General features: G+C 39.0%; 1 protein-coding gene across 1 annotated transcript; it reads right to left on the bottom strand.

Annotated features, from left to right (window-relative positions):
• Positions 1 to 209: 209 nt before the first annotated feature.
• Positions 210 to 8,183, bottom strand: LOC104525257 (solute carrier organic anion transporter family member 1C1-like; the record flags this gene model as incomplete). The annotated part of the gene is made up of 7 exons (XM_010168359.1): positions 8,073 to 8,183; positions 7,303 to 7,444; positions 7,062 to 7,194; positions 5,491 to 5,621; positions 5,129 to 5,275; positions 1,257 to 1,355; positions 210 to 446 (listed from the first exon to the last, which is right to left on the bottom strand). Coding segments are annotated over exons 1-7 (1,000 nt in total), but the record flags the coding sequence as incomplete, so codon positions are not given.
• Positions 8,184 to 23,036: the final 14,853 nt, after the last annotated feature.

The raw sequence follows: 23,036 nt of genomic DNA, 5'->3' as shown, positions 1-23,036 counted from the left end.
AGCATGAGCTTTTTCCATCTGTCTGACATAAAGAGAGGACTGAAACACAACCTCAGCATGTAATTATAATACTAAAAATTAGAGTATTTTTGTCCATCATTTACACTGCAGAAATGTGCATTTTGCTGAGGGATGTGCAAATCCAGGCTCAGCTCAGAGTGAACTCATGAGAGAGAATTAAGATGCAAACGTGGGCAATAATCTTTCACCTTTTACTGCCTCTGAGAACTTTAACTGTGGCTGAACTGGGGGCTCTGTTTTGCAGTGATCTCCTTGAACAGGCAAATGACTAATCTTCACTTTTTCATTGGCTCCTTCTTTTGGTAAGGAGTAAGGCAGAAACCAGAAAGGTAATGAGGCAAGGAAGTTGACTGCTCCACAGATGAGCAACCCAAGCCACCAGGCACCAACCCAACGGGTATCCTTAGGATTTATGCTGATGGTATCTATAAAATACAGAAAGACAAGAAAACAGATTAAATATCATGCAGAACAATTAAACTATTTCTTTTTAATTTACCTAAGGATACTAGAAGTGTCCTTATATATACTATATAAACACCAGAACAGAGGTGATTTGAGTTTCCTGTGAAGAGCTGAAATGCAGCTTGTATCAAATCAGTCCCATGCAGTCAAAAACAGATGTCTCCATTTAGACCCATGATGGCATTTCCTTGCCACAATCTTCCAACACTTTCTGTGGAAAAGAGTGACAGCAAGAAGGCCCTTCACCACCAAAAAACAAGAACTCCTCAATTTCCTGCTTCCTCCTCATTCTTCCATCCTCAAACTCAACAGTTTTTCCTTGAAGTTCCTCAGATTTTCCTTGGGATTAGACACCTGAAAGTTATTTTAACAATTAAATGACTTTTCATACGAATTTCTGCTGCATGCTTTTTAAGAGAACATAATTTTTGCCAAGTGTTGAAAATGTTTGTGAGCAAAGGCCTTTCACTGTTCCCTCAATGTGGGGATGGCCTTTCATTTGCTCATTTGTTCTGAGCTGGACAGAAGTGCAACAGCTGTGGGTACAAGCATAAAAGGAGGTACAAAATATTTCTGTAGCAGAGGTAGGTGTCTTGCATCAAGGGCTATCCCAGCCACATTACAGCACTGCAGATGTTAAAATGTAAATAACACCAGCTTTTGAGGATGAAAGACTCTCCAGGGAGCTCCCCCGTTTGGAGTTAAAGTTCTTCTTATCATGTGGGTTCCAACCAACCTCTTAGTTAATGCACCACCCCATGGTCTCTTACCGATATCCACAACGCCAATATCAACCCAAAGGCTGGCACAGAAAGATCCAAGCAGGAAGCCCAGGGTTGGCCCAAACATGCCCGAGGATCTCACCAGGCCTGTAAGAGAAGGGAGGTAGCAAGGAAGAGTGAGCAAAATGCTGGGCAGACAAGCACACCTGCTCCTTTGAAGGCATGTAAAGGAGAGAGGAAGGAGGAGAGAGAAGAGGGTCACAGGATGTTTGGGGATGTGCAGTAGGAAGCTTCTAACCAGGATGAAAATAAGCCACAAGCTGCCAATGCACTAGCTGCAATGTGGAAGGGGATTCCTTCACCCGCACAGGGGCTTGCTGAAGTGAGCGCCATCTCACATGGACACTCACATGCATTTCATTGGCAAGACTGCTGTCTAGGAGGGAACAGGAAGAAAGATAATAACATTGCAATTATTTTTATCCCTCCTCCTCCCTACTTCTCTCGTCAGAATTTTGTAGTTGCATTGCTGAGCTTGCGGTGGTTAACTAATGAACGTACAACTTGAGGCTGTTGGAGGTACCATAAATCTACCTGCCACTCTATTTACAGCTTGCATGATGCTCTGTGATTGTAGAAGTCAGGACTTTTCCCTGTACTGTGCGTTCAGGTCACTAGTTTAATTCTGAGTAGCAGCAGCTGATCTGATGAAGTGCATATACATCCTTGCAGTTGTATATGGAGTTACGTTAGGATGACGGGGACAATAACAGTGCATGGACATGGGATTAGGTACAGGACCCTGAGAATATTTTCAGTAGGCAACGAGGAGATGTAAGTGTGCCTCTGTGTGATCCAGGTTCATCAGACAGAACCTTTGTTGATTCATTCAGCACAGGAATGAGTAAATCAGTTAATGTGAATACGTAATTATGCGGCTGTATAAATAAAATCAAGAAATCTAGTGATCAAGTAATGACCTCTTTATAATCAGCTTTCAGTTTTGCTACTGGCCTCACTGAGACTTGTATTTCCTGCTCTGTCTCTGCTTACGAAGGGGATAACATGGGCTCAGAAGAAGATGGGATGGCCCTATGAGCAAATGAATAAGCTGTGAAGGGTAGCAGAAACCTAGGAAGCTAGGACTGTATTTTGCTGACTGGGTATGTAAATACAGTGCAATTAGATTTTGGTGGCCACTGCTGGAGATCAACATAAAATAAAAATATCCTCAAAATAATTTGAGCATAGGTCCTTACTTTCCTTTGTCACTTTTGGTGATCTTTTGAAGTGTAGTTATAGGGGGTAAAAGTTTCAAAAAAAAAAGTTCAGTGATTCAGATTTCTAAATTCTAGCATGGAACTGCCACTTGGGAGCTGTTTAAAGTTGCAGAATGCTTTATTAGAAAAAAAGGAATTCTTGATCAAGTGCCTGTCAGTTCTTGCCCATGTTCAGCCCTATGCTCTGTAAATCCTACTGTGTTGTCCAACTGCAGAGATTTTTCTCCTATTAGTTTTGCAAACTCTCTTCTGAATACAGTAATCACTCAGCTTATGATCAAGGACTTTTATAATAAATTCCCAGAGCATAATTTAACCATATGATTTTTCTGGTTTGCTTCATTGCTCTGATTGCATACTGCTTTCATTTACTTCTCTCATTTTACTTCATTGGAAGATCTGGCCTTTTAGATCAAATTCTGGTGCCTCCAAAGTGATTGACTTCTGCAGAGTCAGGATTTTGACACTAGAAGCCAGGAATTAGCTCTTTATGTTTATCAGTGAGTCTAAAGCACAACTTACTACTCAAGATCATCTCCAAACTTCAAATACTCAGTGGCAAATTTCTAAAATCAACAGATAAAAACCAGCATGCCCATACTAATGGTCTTGTATATTGTATGCAGTATATTTCTTTAAAATACCATAAACTATCAGATAAAATAAGAAGCATACATGCAATAATTTTGCATATGTATAGTATTTAAATTAAATTTCACACTTGCATGCTCATTACTTCAAAAATAACTCCACTAAGATAGTATGATTGTATTGTGCTAAAAAAAAAGCAAATAAGTTCACTCTGATATTTTCTTATCATATTTTCCTTTGTAATATTTATTGCTTGTAATTAACAAACAGACTAAACTGCTAGCAAGTAAATCATGTAGACTTATCAGTTAATCAGCTGCTGCATATTGACATAGCTCAGCCAACCCTTTCATTGATGAGTAATTTAGCATGTAACAGGTATTAAAATTTACAACATACAACATTTGCCTCAGATATGCTTCTACTGAAGACGTGGTTTCGATAGTAACAAGATTATATGCTAGTGCTCAACTCAGTGATGAAATTTCCTTCATTCAAAGCCTCTAATAAAATTAACCACTACAGCAAAGCTGCCAAAGGATTTTCATGCTGTATTCCATTGACAATAAAAAGCTGTCTCTGCCTCAAAATAAGTTTTGTTCTTACTCAACAAAACATCTAAGAGAAAAAGAAAATGGAGAGACAGGAAGGCAAAACTCACTGATCAGGGTCAAATAATGAGACCAGTGGTCAAAATTCAACAGCAAGGTTTGACTGAATTTTTTCATTATACGACATTTTTTTAATATATTTTTTATATATTTAAAAAAAAACATTGATCATAAATTTATTCAGTCAAATGATTAAAAAAAACCCAGATATTGAAAAGAATTAAAATTGGTCAAGAAAAGGAATTTCAGCTCTATGGAAAAGATTGTACTTCAACTTTCTTTTTTTTTTTTGCAAATTGGGTCAGTTCATCAAACTATCAAAATGTTTTAATAGAATAAGAGACTGAAAATTACTATTTAGAATGTTAAAATGAAACATTTTAATACTCTGTAAATGAAGTGCTTTGTTTCAGTTGCATGACACAAACAAATTTTCATTTTGGTTGAATCCATACTATTCTGTCTGCCAGCTTTATATTTTCAATATCACTTCCCCAATAGCTCCCAACCTGACACAATCTCTTCCAGATCAGATTCTGACAAGAAAAAAAAAAAGCTAAACTTTTAAAAACATTTTTAATCACAAGCTCAGAGGCGATTAGAAATATTTTGGATAACTGCTAAGTGGAATTTTTGTTTTTGTCAGCTCCCTTTACAATACCTCCATTTTCTTCTACCTGCAGATTTCCTGATCCCCAAATGAAGACATTTGCAATGGCCTTACCCTGTGGTACTACTCACTGAGCTCTTCCTGAAACTGTGTCATACTATGTTTATGACCAGTCCAACTTCACCAAGTTGACTTCAGGCAGCCGTTTTGTGTTCCCTCAACCACACAAACACTCCATGCTATTAAATCAGTTTAGCAATAAATGAATTAGCTTGGGTGTAAGTGTTTCTGTCTTGGGCAATAGGCTATGTTTTGTCAAAACAACAACAACAACCTAATCCAAATTAGAAGTGATTTGTTACAACACCCTGGCAAGGGTTTGGTTTTCCCTTCAGTGACTTTAAAAAAGCTTTCATCAGGAAGTGTGCTGCATGTAAAATTCAGGAAGTCAGGTAAAAGCTTCTGTAACATGTTTACTGTTACTAAGGATAATTCTCGTATTTGTGGAACAGTGATTAGGAGGAATTTATTCTCTGAAGCTGTGGTACTGGCGGTGATATGCCAGATAAGACAGATATGACTTCTAACTTTGGAGAAATGAGTATTTGATTATGCTTTTCTTCAGTCACAAAGAAAATTGGCATATGTAGCAGAAGCCACTTGAGGAAAGCAAAAGGAGCACCTGAGATCTCTTTTGCATTGCTTTTTTGTCTCTGTGCAGCTCAAAATTATCTAGAATAGAGCAGATGGATTTTTTTGCTGAGTATTTGCTTGGCTACAGAAATGTCAAAGAAAAGAATGCATAAAAACCACTCATTTGCATATTACCTATGTAAAATGCTGAGTTTTCTTCTTTAGAAAAATCATCAATATATGAAACTCCCAATGGCATGACTGGTGCTTCCCCAATTCCACGTAAAAGGTTCCCCATCAGCACAAAAAGCCACAGATAGGAATTTGTTGTTTTCTCACATTCTGCAGGTCATAAACATTTACATTTCTGTGAACATAATTCTGACAATACTTTACTGCAACAGAAAAATAACATGAAATATGTTGGTTTTAAATCATTATAGAGCGGGCTTGTATATATCATGGTTTTTAATGGGGCTTGTACTGCTTTCCAGTAAAAGAAGGCGTATAAAATGGAACCAAGCAGAAGGGAACCCAGCATCAGAGCTTTTGCTTACCAAAATTTTTTGTTGCGCTGGGTGTTTCTGTAGCATCTGTGACTGGATGGCCCACAGACAATGCTGGGGAGCAAGCTGATACACTTGTAGAAGAGTTGTCCACAGTAACAGTTATCCTTTCATAATTATAACTGGAAAACAACTATGTAAAATACAACTGACACATGAAAGACTCTGCTTTGCACGAAGTGTGTATGAGTCTTGTGTTCAAACGTATTCATTCCTGTTACATCAAGGCAAAGCAGAGGGGCAACCCATTTCCAGTGCTTTTGCTTAAAAAAAAGATAGGTATCTCTATATGTTTTCCAAAATGCTCTGACCATTCTAACCCCAATATTTTCCTAAACTAAAGAACAAAAAAGCTAGTTCCAGGGCTTAAGAGATCATTCTTTGGACTGAAGCAGAGTCCATCCACATCTGTCTCTATACAACAATGCTGAGGTTTTTCCATACTGGCACCAGTTTCTTACCTGTGACAGATGTGTAACATAGAGATTTCTGTGTTAGTTTAAAATTAGCTAGCTAAGGACCTAGTAGTGATGCATCTGTGTCTATAAAGAGATTAACACAGGCTGCAAAACATGCGTGCCAGTTTGTCTGTATTTAGGCAGTTAGCTACTACAGCAAGTCTGCTAAGTAAATTGAAGCCACATTGAATAAATTTATGCTACTTTGGGATAAATGGAGTGCAGATATTCCCTCTGACTGTGCAGTCAAGTGGTGACCTTTAATATTGTGATGGATGATGGTGAGGTCCCCATGGCCACCAGGTTTTGCTCAGTGTTGTGGAGAATGGGTAATCTTCAGAACTTGGCTGTGAGTTTGGGTTAAATCAGAGAGTTCCATAGCTTTGCTTCTGGCTTGTGCTGTCCCCTGCAGTGCAGGTTCCCTGCTATTTCATAAGGACAGTAGTGACAGTGGCCACTTTCCATACCATGGTCCCCAGATAGAATTCTTTCCATACCCTCCTTATCACAGGTATTGTTTTTGGAACTAAAGATGGACAAATAAGTTATAATTTTTGAGGGACAGAGAGGCTTTATTTTCAACTACTGTTCAGTGAGGATGCCGAAGGACTGGAGAGCTATGAACTGTTTCTGACAGCTATGTAAGCACTAAAGCTTAGATGTGAAGGGTTATTTAGATATTTAACTCCCCCTGAGTTCAGTGGAGATAGAAACACATCTTGATAATTTCAAAGAGCTTAGACGAATAGCCACCATTGAAAAAGAAACCTCTTCCTTCAAGATCTCATTACAGTTAATTTAATAGGAGAATGGCAAAAAAAATACACATATATATCCATCCCAGGTGAAAAATTCAACCCACTTCATCCCTAATTATATTTGAGTTGTGTAGAAATCTTAGGTTTCTCTTTTACTTACCTGTAGAAAGAGGTAAGCTTTCAGAGAGAAAACCAGAAAGTCAATCCTAAAAATCCACCTATTAAAACCTTCCTGTTATCTGGAAGAAACTACTCTTGTCAAGCTTTTAACTTGGGTATATGAGTAAAAAATATTTCATATGGTCAAGTTCAATTAGTGCACAATGTGAAAACTCTTCATATTTACCGTCCCATTAGGAACTGAGGTATCACTGACAAAAATGCTCCTAAGGACATGATGAGGCATCCAATGGCAATTACTTTTGGTCGATGAACTCTTGGTCCAAGGTAGCTCACCAGCACCATTACCATTAAGTTACCTGCATCAGTAGGAGAGAGAACCAGTAAGATCACAAAAATATATTTTTTTAAGGGGAAAAATATATTAAGAAGCAGTATTTATCCACTTTCCAAGAAAGCACACACACCTATCTCAAAGCTGCCATCAATAATGCCAACAATTGATGATGAGATTTCAAATCTCCTTTCAATTTGACTGGTCATGCTCTTCATGTAACTTCCAGAAAATCCTTTGGCAAAAAAGGAAAAAGCTAGAGCTCCAAGAAATATCTGAAGAGAGAAAATAATTGAGTTTGCAAAGAAATGATATTTTTTTCATGGTTGGATGCCTGAATAACCTACTAAACATAAAAATCAAATGCTTTGCTTTTTAATTCTCTCTAAATTAGAGAGATTCTTCCTATTGTTTTCATTAAAACAGAAGATTTTACTTTCTCTTTAAGGATGGCCTCCAAAGCCTCTTCTACTGCAAAGAAAAAAAAAAAGTTGACACTGAATGTGTGCACCCTCTACCTTTCTACCACATACTGTTTTAGCTTTTTCCTTCCGTGGGGAAAACTTGCAGTATAAAGTTGTTTATTACTGGTACTATTATTTCAGCATGTCCCATTACTCCTACTTCCCCTGTTCTAAAAAACATCAATAAAAAGTTATAGTTGCAACTACCACTATGACTATAGCACACCTCTCAATGATTTGTTAGTAAAATACGGCCTCACTTTTAACTCCTGAACACATTTACTGACTTCTATGTGCTTGGAATCACAACCTAGAGCACTGTTTCCAGGACATGTAGCATCAAATGTTGTCATACAAAACTAATTGAATTTTGATAGAACCTCAAGTTGTCGTTTTCAGCATTCCAGAGAAAATCTGTGGTGAAGGCTCTTCTCCATACCTTTAGCTTTGAACAATTATGGCACATGCTCTTGGTAGGAATCGCGCTGCCATCACCGTCCTGAAAGAGTGACTTGTCTTTAAGTTCACCAGTAGTGATTGGCCTGTCCATGGTTTTCCTCCTCCAGATCTGATACATAGGTCTTCCTGTTAGAAAATATGACTATGATTAACTATTATTTGCATAAGAATAAAGGTTCCAGTGTTTTTCAGGCATACTAGATGGTAAGACACTACTTGAGATGTCTACACATTGACACCTGTTCTCGGGAAGGATGTTAAAGAGTGTTCAAAGTGCCATTGTAATGAGTTAAGGATTGGTGTACCTGGTTTGTGAAATCTGCTTTCCAAACGACTTCAGGATCCTCTTAGATAGATGAAAAATTTAGAGGCAACTTGCTGACAGTTTTTAGAAATCTTTGTAGAGAAAGAAAGTCCCTAGGCAGCTGGAGGCTAGGAGACCAGTTCTTACATTCTCTCTTAGATATCTGCTTTTGATCACTGTTCCAGGCTAAATGGACCTTTGGTATGATCCAGTGGAGTCCTGATATTATGCTTTTTTTATGAGGATTTTCTCTAGGTGTGTAATCTATTAATTTGCAGAAATACTGAACACTACTCTGTGCCATTCTCTCAACATTCCTATGAGCAATGTTATTTATTGGATAAATGCTTGTAGAATCAGACCACAAATTATGACTGAGGAGAAAACAGGATAAGAGATATGGTAGGTAAAGATGTATTATGGAAAAAGAGGCCACTGACTAAAATAAATTAACTACTATCCTTAATTCCACAGGTCTCCACAAGTTCCTGCAAGACAGATGAAAACTGTAGCTATTTTAATGAGACTGCAAAAATTTCCTGTTTAATTTTTTTTTCTGATATAAGGAGTCATCTTAGCTATAGTGGTTGATGTAGATTAAGCTGATGAGGGAAAACCAGTTAATACAGAGAGATCTGGAATAATAAGAAGCCAAAAAGATCTATTGTCAAGTTCTTCTGTTGGAAAATTGGTGCGGTAGTAGCAAAATCAATTAGTTACCTCCAGTATACATTGGCACATGCATTAGAGGAATATGGAGGAACATAGGCCAAAGAATTGGCCTCTAACATTTTTCCCTCCAAGACACTGGGATCTTCAATATCCCACTCTGTTTAACTCCTCTGGGAACTTCTCAAAGCTCCCCTCCTGCAGGCCCCAGAGGCCAGCTGACCCGTGAGCAGAGGTCTTTTAAATAGCATGAGGGATTTTTGACACCATGGGTGGTAGGGCTGTGTCAGAGTCCTGGGTTAACCCACAAAGGTCACTCTCTGGAGAGCTCAGTTCTCCCAAGCAAGATGCTCAGAAGCAACCTGGACTCCCTGAGAAATGTCCACCCATGCCCAGAAAAGACAACACTCTCTTGGCAACACAACAGCCCCTCAAAAGTTATTCCTATTTACTGTGAATAGGCATTAATGTCTAATAAGGAGATGTAAAGCCTCATAGGCAGTCTCACTTAAATTTTGTAGCTTTTAGTTCCAAATCCTACTCCAGCAGGATCCACAAAAAGTGACTATGAAAAGCAACATTTCAGTGATCCACATACAAAATTTCTAAAGGGCCTTAACCTTCCTTAGACTATCTTTTGCAGTTCAAAAATCAAAATATATTGAAAAAAGTAGTTATAGATAATTAAAGTATGGTGAATTCAGATTTACCCCAATCTTTACAGGGTGGGAGCTGAAAGACACAGTTCTCTAAAGCAAATACATTGTTTATTGATTTGTATTTTGCTGATGATTAACTTCACCAAACATCTGACTCTGTTAAATAAACAGTATTTAAATCAGTGATGTGGTTTTCTTTTCACAATACTTAATGTTATGCTGTCAGTTTAATAATCTAACTTAAACTCACAGAAAATGTTAAACTGTATAAACACTTCTCTTATGCTTAATGAAACAATAACATTTTCCATAACCACTTTAGCAAACTAGTGAATCATTGACACCAGTGGTACTTAAAATTAAATGAAGCAAGAAAAATAATACAAGATTTAATTTATGACAATTTTGAATAATTAATTAATGGTGATGAATAGTTTTTGGATGGAGGGTTAAAACATCTCACTGTCCACAGTGCTTATCCTTTAAAAAAAAAATAAATTTAAGAAAAAATCTAATTTTCAGAACTGTACCTTTGCTCTTTACATAAACTTTTTCAAGTTTAATGACACCCAGATGTATAAAAAGCCTAGTCTGCCCTGCATTAGCACCTAAAACTCAAACGAACAAACACCCAAATGGAGAGAAGCAGGAAGGGAGAGCGGGGAGACAGAGCGAGGGGCAGAGAGAGAGAGGACTTACTCTGTGTCACTGCGGTGTCAGGCTGTTTCTTCCCCGTGCCCCAGGGCTTTCAGGCCTGAAGCCAGCGCAACGTCACAGCCAAAGCGCTGCCTACTCCAAGAAGTGGAGCACTCCACTGCATTTTTTTTAAACCTTGGATTTCCTTCTTATGGCGATTGCAAAACTTTCCCACAATCACTGATAAAAAAAAAAAGCTTTGCAAAAGAAGTCAGGTTTCTCGTGTTGTCATTACTTTGGCAGCCTACCTGCCAGCATACTAGTGCTGCCAGCCTCTCCCAGGAGGAACAACTTGTTTTCTTCATTCTTTTTTTTTTCTTTTTTTTTTTTCCCCCTAAAGTCTTAATACTTATGCTGCTTTAAGCACTTCTCCAAAGGGGATTCCCTTCTATCCTTCCCTTCCATCCACCCAACAGCCACGGAGAGACACAACTCATGTACAAGAGCCCTGAGAGAGCAGGCTCAGTTTTGCCAACATCTTCCCTGCAGCCTCAGTAAGCTGCATTTCTTGGTGCCTTTGATGAGGGCCAGCAAAGATACTAAGGGATGATTTAGCTCCTCGAAGGGCATGACTTGTGTATTGACATCTGCCAGTTTTTAGAGGGCCCTCTGTGTCACAACCTCAATGAAGAGGTGCATGAGGGCTACCCTCATGGAGACCTACAGAGAAGAGGATGCCCTCAGGAAAACACAGCCTCTGTCAGATCCCCTGCCTATTATAAATCAGGATTATTTAACACAATAACAGGCAGTTCCTGCAGGTGGCAATAGGAGCTGTGGGATGACACAGCTATCCCTCCAAGCTCACTAGAGACTGGCCAAACAAAAACAGTGAGTGGATTACCCACAGCTAACCCAGCTCTCATGTCCTAATCAACCACAAGTAGAAAATCACCTTTCACGTCTAACGTGGCATACACAGAGTGCAAACCCACCTAATCCATGTCTTCTCTAGAGCAGAACTCTCCAAAAAAAGGAAAGATTCTGACTCAGAAGTCATTCCAGGTATTATCAACAGTCTCAAGAAATGGTTTTTGATCATCTGGTTACATGTAATAGGACTGTGTTTGCTTTTGAAGAAACTTGAATTACAAAATCAGATTCACATCTAATTAAAGGACCATTCTAGTGATTTCTAAATATAGAAAAAAGAACTTTATGAGTCCAGTAACTTCAGGAACCCTGGAAGGAAAAAGCATTGTTCCACTACCTCTTTTCTCAGTGAGCAAATCAAAACACAGCTCAATTCTACCATTTAGTAAGACTATATGCAACATAGAAAAATGTTATTTTTTATTATGGTTTTAATTACAATGTTCCTGCATTAGTGTTTAAATGTTAAATTCTTGTTTAATTAATTTAGTTTTAATACAAAGGAAGAACGTATATATTGAAACTTTCTTTCTCTTAAAAGAACTCAGAATACAGGAAATGCAAACAAACTTATTCTTCAGACAAACTGATCCATTCTCATACTTTTATTTAGGTGAAGAAGAGTTATCTTTGTGTAGTTCTTAATGCCTTAATTATTATTTTTTAAAAAAAATTAAAATGCTTAGATTCATACACCGGAATATCAGTAGAATAAATCATAATTTGCTTCATCTGATAATTTCAAATTTACATATATTACAAACTGAATTTGGACTGCTTTTAACTATTATGATACCACAAAGTCTGAGGGGAAAAGAAAAAATCTACCTTAGCAATGGGTCCCCTATTTATCATTGCTGTCAGCATGCAACCAGGTAGAAGAACAGAGGCCTGTTGGAAAGGCAACTGCAAGCCTATTGTCTATCAGGAGAGGAGGCACAGTTCTCAAAATGAGACACTTGGAAAAATCCCATCAGTACTTTGATAAATGTATTTTAAATTTGAATACAAAGAAGTTTATCTATAGAAGGCATGACACTTCTTGTGATTGTCACACATAGGTGGTGGGATCCACTTATGAGGCAGCATTGCATGAATTCAGTGCAGATACTTCCAGATGAGCAGTTCAATCAGTATCTCTTTATAGTCAGAGGAGGAAAAAAAAGCACTTCCAAAGGTGTGAATTGTCTGGTCTATTTTAGATACTTACCTCAGGTATGAGGTGAATTGGACTCCAGATATGGCTGTGAAAGAAGACTAGACAGTAAGATCAACTTTTGACAATGGAAAGTCAGGAGAGGTGAATCCCACCATAAGAGACTTCAGTACTCCCACAAAAATAGTCTTCTGTAACTTTTGCAAACTGAGCTCCATTGTCTGTGACCACCTTTGGCATCATGCCTGTCCATGCAACTCAGTTGTGATATGGCAGCTGCTAACAGATGAGGAAAAGGGCCCTTGTTATGGAAGCACAGTCCTGGGGAAGGAAGCCGCAGCTGCCAGACCCTGGCCATGACCCTCCATGAGCCATGATGTGGGCTGTTGTGTCAGCCACCAGCCTGACAACTGGCTGTACGTTGGTCTTGTCCATTGGGAACCTGTTCTACAAGGCCCGTGGTAGCATGGAAACTCAAAACCTGGAGAGCAGGTCACCGACAAGGAAATGCTTGTTGTAGCTGATGAAGGGTTGCTGCTTCCTATGTGACCCAGTGTTGTCTGTCTGTGGCAGGCTTGGAGCGGCAGGAGCTCAGAGATGGGTGGAAGATCACCCTGCAAACAGCCCTGGGAAGAGCTCCAGTGGAGGGAGCTGCCTCCCAAGCCTGCACCACCACCCATGTGCCCAAAGCAGGACACGATGTCCCTGATGTGATGCATCTGGCTGGTTATACATCAATGTCCTCAGTGTGTTATGAACCACGTCAAATGGGTGCAAGATATTCTGCATCTGAGGACAAGTAAGGACATTCAGAGTGAGTGCGTGTGTACGTTCCCATGCTCAGCCAGCTCATTTTTCCAGGAGGTTGTTTTGTCTGTTTTGTTTAAGAAACTGGAGAAGTTTTAGGCTTGGCCTCCTGCCATGCAGAGGTAAATCAGATGTCAGTTCCTGCTCAGGAGGCTGTCCATCTGGAGCTGCACCTTGTTCATCAGCAGGGGAAGCGTTGTGCAAGGGGAACCTGCTTGTTATCACTTTAATTGTGCTCAGTTGCACTGATTGAGCTTTACTGACAAACAGAGCCCCAGCCCAAAGCAGCACAAGCCCAAGTGCCAAGCCAGCAGACAGAAGATCATGTGGCTATGTTGTGCCAGGGCTGACTTGGCTGCAAGACCAAGGCTGGGGGAGCTCAGTCTGCAAATCACATCATGGGTTTCCTCAGGGGTAAGTAGCAGTAGAAGAAGAAAGAACACGAATCCTCATAGATTGTTTCCTACTACTGTTGAAACATGGAAAGACAAGATGTGAAAGAAAAGGGGGGAAAAAGTGAATCCTCTATTTCAAAAAGAAAAAGGCTTTTAGAAGTATGATTTGTACATAAGGTGTTCAGTCTTTTTCTTGACACCAATTTTTCACCACCAGGAAGGTGCACAGAGGATTTGGGGTTGCTATGCTAAGCTACCATGTGATCTTATTTTAGTAATTCCAGCTTCTTTAGGTCCCAGAGAATTAATAAAAGAGAAAGATACAAGCAGTAAAATCATTTCAGAGTGCTCTTCTATGACAGTTTTCTCCTGTAAAACTTAATTTGGCAACTGTTCACAGGCTTCCTGCAAAATGGGTGCAATCTGCAGTAAAGGAATTTTCTCCCCAAGGATGGGATCCCACTAAGTACTCATATGGAAAACCTCAAATAATAAAGAGTAGTAGAGGAGGAGTGTTACTGACCTCCTCAAACTGATATTACATGCGTGCTCATATGGGTAACAATGCTATTAACTTTGGAGGAATAGACAAAAAATTATTTCAAGTCATGTTATTTCTTGGTAAGATGGGTTGCATGTGCCTTTGAATTTAGGTATAATTTGTGCTTGAATTAATTAGTCTTCTGAAAAATAAAAGGCTACCTCCAAAAAAATCAGGTTTTTGTCAGTGTTACTGCACAACTTCCACACTAAATCTCCAGCACATGCTGGACCAATGCTTTAACCTGAATAAAGGAATTGTTGTTTAGATGCACTCTACACTTACGAATAAAATATCACAGGATTTGGATAGCCCAAACAAACATACTGGGATACTTTCAAAGCTGCAAAGGAGAAGTCTAACTATCACTGACAACCTTGGAAGAAGAGAGATGCCCACCTTCAATATATGCCATTGGAAACCACCTTTTACAGGTATCTCATGTGCAAGTTTTATTAAACATGAACCTAATAAACCAACGAGGAAATTTAGCTTCTAAAAATCAGAGCCCTTTTTTGCCACAGAAAGTTGTATTAAAAGAAAGTGAAGAAGCAACTCTACAGTGGAATAAACTCCAAAAGACGTAATCTTCAAATACATCAGTACTGATGTACTTTTCAGGCCAAGATTTCTGCTGACCTCTCTAAGCTCCAACTCAGAGCGGGAGCTACACACTGCTTGTGTCAGCTCTGTGGGATTGCAAAATGCACCTGAGCCAGAGGGCAAGGAGGAGCGAGCCTCCACATACCAGGGAGCAGGATCACGAAGTGCAGTTGTGCCTTCATGAGCAGAGCACCAGTGGAGAGAAACCTTCCATTTGTAAATAGTTAACTATGGGCATTTCTAGTAACATGCCTGCAAAAGGAGTGCATTTTCAGTCTCATCTCCCCATGGATGATAGCCTAAAGGCAAAGGAGGAATTCTCTGCTCGCAATACCAGTGCAAATCCCCTGGATTCTGGGAAATTTCACCAAAGTCATAGGGAGGACACTTGTGAGAATTATAATGGACCCGCACCGCTTGTGCCTATCAAAGAGGTTGGTGTTTAAGTGCTAGCTAGCTCTCACATTCAAAATTACAATAGTAACTTACAGTATTGCTAAGTAATTCTCAAATAGTTTTCACTCTGTCCTTGGTTGGAAACGTAGGAAGGACATCTCAGTACTGATTTGTTTGTATATTATGATGTTATAAACTTACCTTCACTTCTGTAAAATATGAAGAAACTTAAATTACATTTTTATTCAAGACTATTATTACCTATGCAAATTAGGGGTTTTTTTATTACCAAATAATCTTTTAGAAGTCATTAAAGAAAACTTATAAAACTTATGCTTTCACTTAAAAAGTGCTAGATGTGGGAAGCTTCAAGGAAAACACTTCCTAATTTCTCCCCAGATCAATATTTCTCCTTGCAGTTCTTCCATGGAAGGCTGCTTTTCTCCCAGCTCCATTTTGAAACAGTATTTTATGTAGAGTTTTGGTTTTTACTGAAATTAAGTATTAAGGATATGTAAAGCTTTAGTTGCAGTGATTGGTTTTGAGGAAGTCGGGTTTTTACATGAGGAGTATCTAAAGTAAACATATTGTGAACTATCCCTGAAACTATTATGCAACACAATCTCAGGCAAACACCCAATGGGAAATTCCTCATTCTGCGGAGGAATGTAAAGATATCTTCCTCTAAAATCTGTAAGAGAAGACATAGGTAGCATTGGTGACATAGTAGTAAACATTAAAAAGGCAGTATACTCACTATTTTGGTGTTCCACTCCAGGCAGCAGCATGGTGACCCATGTTTCTTTTTCTTTTCCATTGTTGGCTTTGGAGGTTCTGAAAAGCATAAACAACAGCCTGGAGAAAAGAAGGCTTTGGGGAAATCTTATAGCTGTCTTCCACTACCTGAAGGGGCTACAGGAAAGCTGGGGAGGGACTTTCTGCAAGGACAGGAAGTGATAGAACAAGGGGAAATGGCTTTAAACTGAAAGAGGGCAGGTTTAGATTCGACATGAGGAAGAAATTCTTTCCTGTGAGGGTGGTCAGACACTGGAACAGGTTGCCCAGAGAAGCTGTGGCTGCTCCTCCCTGGAAGTGTTCAAGGCCAGGTTGGATGGGGCTTTGAGTAACCTGGTCTAGTGGAAGGTGTCCCTGCTGATGGCCGGGGGGGTGGGACTGGATGAGGTTTAAGGTCCCTTCCAACCCAAACTGTTCTATGATTCTATGAGTCCCTGAAACAACTTTCTGACATTCAGTTACACAGAGTCAATGACAACACAGTTTACAAAAAACTGTTCTTTGCTTTTTGATTTGTAAATTGTATGAATTATAGAAAAATCTCAAAGGTAAAAAATTCACACAGTATCAAAATGTAGGAAGACCTTGGTTAAATCAATTCTGGAAGACCTTTTTTGAGGCAATAAAGCAATATGCCAATCAAGGATCAGATTTCAGAACAAAAGTATGTTCTTTAGATGAGCATCACACAAATTTTATGCATTCTTGGGACAAATCATAAGGTGCTCAGTACCTAGGGAAGGTACAGGTTTACGTTAGGGAGCTTGACACGAGTCAATATCTGAAGAATTTAAAAAATCAAAGAAAAAATGAATATTAAATTGGATGAGAAACTGTATTGAAACAAAAAATGAACACAACAGGGTGTCTGTGACATACTGGGCAAAGTTCCAAGACAGTAAAATTAATAGAGTATAAAACAACCCCCAGAGAAGTAATGGAAGCTGTACCATCTATATTTTAAAATTAGACTTGACAAACATTCATAAATATATGCCAAGAAATAATCTTTCCTTGGTGGTAGAGAATGAAATTTATTTACTGTATTCAATTTATAAACTCTGAAGTGCTAAACCAAGGCAATTAGGACTAGAATTAGAGGCCTAGATTGTTCCCATCTGTTTGTTACCATCACTGCCTAGTTTCTTCAGCATGAGCATTTAAAAACAGGCAGCAGCTTAAATTTTTACACCGGAGCCAGATGCACCAGATGCTCTTCCCCCTGCCATGGTGGCAATATCAGGGACACCAGCCACAGCACCCTCTCTTTATTGTCCTCCTTTTCTAGTAACCACAAGCAACAGCCTTTTATCACAGAGAGTTAGTTACCTGTCAGCCCCAAACTCTCAGGAACTAGTTTTTCTTCTCAAGCAAAGCCCAGGTTGCACTTGAGCTATGGAGGATCCCACTGGTGCTGCAAATCTGAGTCTGATTCCCACTGCAACTCCTGTCTTCTGCCGGCCATCCTATAGTACACATACACTGAGTAGGGATCACTGTGCACCTGGAGTTATCTGGATCTCTTTCCATGCAAACACCAGCTAAATAGACCCTCTTGGTAGCTTTTCTCCTTCCTGCTTCATTCTTTAAACTAAAGGTACACGTAGACTAATCTTGGTGCTCTCTCTTCCTGATGGTTTATTTAAAGAAGATATTGTTTAAGTGAGTTTGTGATAATAAAAATGCAAATGAGCATTTATGACTCAGCTGTCATTTTGGGGCATCCAGGCCTTTTAATTTTGCAGAGTAATTCCCAGAGTAATTAGAGAAATCTAAGTTCCTCTCTACATATCACTGCCTTTGCTAATTAATATGACAAAAAACTAAAATGGACCTAAAGCTCTCCAGCTGTGAGGAAAGTTCACAACTATATCGAACTTCTATTGCTCAGGCCAAGGCTGACCTGAAATCATAGAAAGATAAATTAGCAGAGAAAGTTAGAAACAATATATAGTTTTGTGTTTGGTATTATTTGAATTTAGAAATAAGTGAGTTCTCTAGCACCCAGGACAGGATTTCAGAAGCCAGACTCCTACACAAAAAGAATTCAAATTAAAAGAGAAGTCCCTTAGTAGACTCTGTCTGTTAAATTGTAATGCCTGAAAAATAAATGAGTGTATAAACCATACAAGTTGTCTGTCTGTGTGTCTGTGGGCATGCATATAGATACCATTAATAGGAATATTCCTGCAAGATCCTGATGAGAAGTTGAAAGAAGTCACAAAGTAATAGCAGTAATGTTGCAAATGCTGGTATCCTATTATTCAGATTCACCAGGAGGAACGTTCAGAGTTAAAATGAAGTATGAGGTAGAAAACTATAGGGGTGAGGAGAAAGAAAAACAAAGCAGGACTCATGCCCTCTTGGAAATTTTTTTAACTTTTGGAAATTTCTGCAGAAACATAAGCCTGTTTTATATATGATTCTCTCTTTATACCAGAAAGTTTCCTTGAGCTTAGTTTACAACCTACAGAAGAAAGAATAATCATCACGTGCCAGACAGCATGCAGCTGCCTACACTTTGGCCTTCCAGAAACCTGTCTTAAAACAATAGTAGCAGCAAAGGTACAGCATGAACTGGACCACTGTGTGTTCATTAACCTCAAATGAGAAGTCTGTTTTTTTCAAAGCCTGTTTTGGAACCATTTAAACAATAACATTATAAAGCTAGGCAGCCTTTACACAGATGGGGGGGTCAAGGCCTTTTAAAAAACAAAACCTTTGTAATGAACCTTTTCTTTTACACCACCATTTCCCACCTGTAATGGGCTTTCTGCCTTCCAAGTGAGGACCTTCTTCAAACACTGCTCAGGCTGTAAGGATCCTCTAGCAAGCTGACACCTATGGTCAGATGCATGTCTGCCCTGAACAAATGGTGTTTGTATTCCTCACCTCTGCTGGAAATTAACAGGCACGTATCAGGCTTCTGGCATGGAGCTACCAAATGGTCTCTTCTTGAAGGGACATCAGGCATTGTGATACCTAAGATTTCACCTTCTAAAAGGATCTACTACTTTTTGTCCTGTGATCTAAGTCTCCTGTGATTTAAGAAACCTATGCCCTTGAGCCCCTGGACAAAGCAAGAGGGGCAATTACCTAATAATTTTCCACATTCTCAGAGAAAGTGCTAAACAATGAAAGTTCAAAATCCCAGTCAGCATAACTGGGAACACTTTATGCCTTATTAAGAAAAGAAAAGACTAACAACAATTCTGTAAAAAAAAAGCATCATTAGCCAAGAACTTGTTGTTGGATATATCCAGTTCTTATCGCATGACCAAACTTACATAAACAAAAAGTTATTTGGCTTTTTTGCACGACATATCCCATCCCAAGTACGCTCGGGGTGTTTCTCTCTCCACATCCACAGGTTGAATTAGCTTCTGGTACTAGGAGGTTTGCTTGGATGAGAAGAGTCTGTAGAGAGGAGTTATCTGCTAAAGCTTAACTTGAGATAGAACAGATATAGAAACAGTCTACTGTTCACTGGAAAAGAAAGTGAACTTGAGCTGCCAATAATATTTGTCCAAAACTATAACGCTCGTGTATTCAGAGGCTATACATGTTAACATAGTATGTTTGTATCACAGACACAAAGCCAGCATTCATATCATAAATCAGGCAGTCATGGTCTCAGCCAAATTATTGTGTAATGGTGAAGCTTTGGTCACCACACCTCCCTTATGCCCACTAATTAAAATCAGCTTGCCAGGTAATATTTTTTCCTCCCAAATGAGAAATTTCCTCTCCACAAAAAGATCATAGCTTGAAGAATATGCATAATCAGAAATTTTTAATTGTGTGCCAAGAATAGGTTTCAATTCTTAAAAGTTAGACGCAGCAGGGAGACAATGGAGTTTATACAAGATAGAATTTTTTAGGATATATAAAAAGTTGTTAATAATGACTTGTAAAATATTGAGAGACTTGGAAATAAAGTAGCTGATGAAATTAAAAGCTGATACAGAGAAATTAAAAAAAAAACACATAGCACAAAGATGTGATTTTTACAAAGCATTGTCATTTTTTAGTAAGATACTGAAGTTTTTGTTGTTCTTTCTTTGAAAATGACAGCTTAGTACCTGATCATAGTCAAAAAAAACCCCAGTGGAACATCAGGGATCATTACAAAATGTATTGAGTACAAAATGCTTGATAAGTACATGTGTGCATAGTTTGTGTCCCATGACCTTTAAAGTATCTTCAAGATGGCTGCACTGGTCACACTGCCAGAAAAACCTCAAGTGTGTGTTTCTCAGTGTGTGGCAGCATCTGTATCCAGGCACCAGTACCTAGACTTCCACTTGGTAGGTTTAAGGATCAAAATTCAACTCATGGGCACCCTTTACTGAGTTGAAACTCCAGTGACAGTTGACTCTAGTGTGAAAGCTCAGCTCTCAGGCACTCAAAAAATACCTACCACTCATTTTTATTCATTTGATATTGGACTTAATCAACTCAGATATTCATATGCTACTGCTTTATAAAAAAAATTACACCTACTGTTACTTCTGTTGGCATTATTCTCATCTGTGGCTTGTGCTACCCACAGTGCTGATGCAAGTCCCGGTGCTTGAAACATCAGACCGGGATCAGCCCACTTTCAAGCACAGTGAATATCATCTGAGTACCTACTGTAACCCACAGCAAGTAGCTTTTGTACAAATGAGTGTCATGACAGTGTCAGCTTGGGGCTCATTCTTGAAATGTCCCATGTCACCTACTTAAACCATAAGCGTCAAAAAGGCCACACACTTTTCAGTTAAACACATGCTTAAGTGCTTTGCTGAATCAAGGTCAGCATGCTCAAAACATGGAAGGATCAAGTCTAAAGTTTGGCTTTACATTTGGAGGAAGAGCTCCAAGAGTATTTTTCTAACCTCTCAACCTAATTCTAGGAATATCTGTTGTACCAGACATGGCATATCATAGAGTTTTTACGACAATTACTTAGGAGAGACCTGCATCCTCTGTTTCCTGGGTTTGCTCTGAGGATGTAATGTTCTCACCACAGGCTTACGCCAAGAATCCTCTCTACCATGCCATCACCCAGTCAGCTCTCCAGCCAGCACCTTCTATGTTGATAAACAGTCTGAGTAGCAGGATAATTATTTCAAAGGTTCTGGTGGAGGTGGCTTGTTTCATTGCTACACTCTCAAGCTGATGAACTGGAACAATTAAAAAGAAAGTTATTGCATCTACTAAAAAGCTAAATTTAAAACTTGGAAACTTCCCTATCTGCTTCCTTCCATTTCAAAACACAGTGAGTTAACTAGGCCTGACTCTTTGGCTGCGCTCCATTTAAAAGGCATGGATTTGCCTACCTAACAAAGCCCTTTTGTTTCCTATAGCTGTGAAACTTCAGTGCACTGTAACTTTTCCATGTTTCCCAGGTTACATTGGCACCAAACTGTGACTAAATGCCAGCAAAAGATTTTTAACTCTAGCTTTGGAGGAATATAATATCCACAAGGAAGAATGATGGCTTTCAGTAAGTGTTCCATGCTAGCAAGAACAATGCTGAAAATCAGCTGTGCTTCCAATGTCCATGAAGCTTCTGGAAGACTTGCAGCTTAATCTCTGTTCCGCTCTGTTACAGGCTGCATCACATTTGTCTTTTCTTCTATTACCCTTCCTCACGTTCTACCTGTTCATCTCTATCATCTGATGCAAAGGGAGGAAGGGGCTGTGACATATCTTTTCAAAAGATTTAATTGTAAGGACCTCCTGTATTTGGAGGAACTTTAAATTCTGAGGCTGATTTCCTGTTCTGTGGGAAGAAATGGATCTTTTCTGATTGATTCCACAAGGGCAGGAAGCAATTCCAAGCACGTACACACATGGTATTAATAAGACACCTTAAAGTAACAGAAGATAATTTAACTAACTACTTTGGGGAAATATCCTTCCCATTTTTCAGTGACTGCAGAAGGTCCCAGGTGGATAAAATGGGCTCCATCCATGCCTTATGCAGTAGGGAATAACAGTCGGGAAGGGTTTCTTTTTATTTCCAACAGCTGTAATAAAAGGGCTTGAGAAATTATTGCATGGCCGCTTGCAGACAGACCTACAGGTCCTCTGCACTGGAGCAAAATATGAGACAGTTCCAGTCTAGAAGACAAACATGAATGCACTACACTCAACCAAAGATACACCTTGTGATATATATCCTATCAGCAGGGTTCTCTGGATGTTTGTTTTCTTGAGACATTCAGGGTCTTTTCATAAGATATTTAAGACATCTCAGGGCAACAGCTTGCTGTCAGAGAACCCCAAATGGATACTACATTCACTGTAGCATCACCTCTGAGAGAAATAAAAATTAGACAAAACCCAGGAAGCCATGGATGACTATGGTTATGTACCATTCAAAGAATAATTTGACAGGACATGAGAAGGTATAGGATTTAGCAGATAGCAATATGATGGGCAAAATACTCACAAGTGTATCATTCTATCATGCTTTTATGTGTGTGTTATTCCCCTCTAGAGTGAATGCAACTGAAGTAACAAAACAGAATCTTGACAACATTTTTGGTGAAGAAATTTTCCCTAATACCCAAATCTTGAGAACTTTTCCTTGTCCATGCTCTATGCAAACCTTAAAACACCACCATAACACTGCATTTATTTAAAAGCTTAATTTTTTTCTTTTTTAATTTGTTATTATAACCACCACACCAGACCATGTCATAAACCAGGTTCTCAATATATTGACAGCCTACACTAAGCAGAATAACAAACAGTACCTGCCTGAAAGGACTAAAAGCATAATTAAATAAATTTCTGGAAAACTCAGACCCAAAGAACATACAAATCCTGTCTACAGTCAATGAGAGAGGCTGTGGCAGAAGCCATTAGAGAATTCCAGGATGAAATCTGGCATCCCTGGAACCAGTTGCAAAACTCTCACTATCTTCAGTGAAACTAGGAGAGAAAACACAGGTTTCACCTTCGTAACCCTTTGCTCAGACAACTCAAACCTGGCATTTCATAAGTTTTCTTATTTCTACTCCTTGTTCTTTTCACAGAATCACAGAATGTCAGGGA

Source organism: Antrostomus carolinensis, unplaced genomic scaffold, assembly GCF_000700745.2.
Source record: "Antrostomus carolinensis isolate BGI_N321 unplaced genomic scaffold, ASM70074v2 scaffold1035, whole genome shotgun sequence".
NCBI lineage: Eukaryota > Metazoa > Chordata > Aves > Caprimulgiformes > Caprimulgidae > Antrostomus > Antrostomus carolinensis.
The sequence above is the reverse complement of the archived record's forward strand: the minus strand, read 5'-3'. Positions and strand labels throughout refer to the sequence as shown.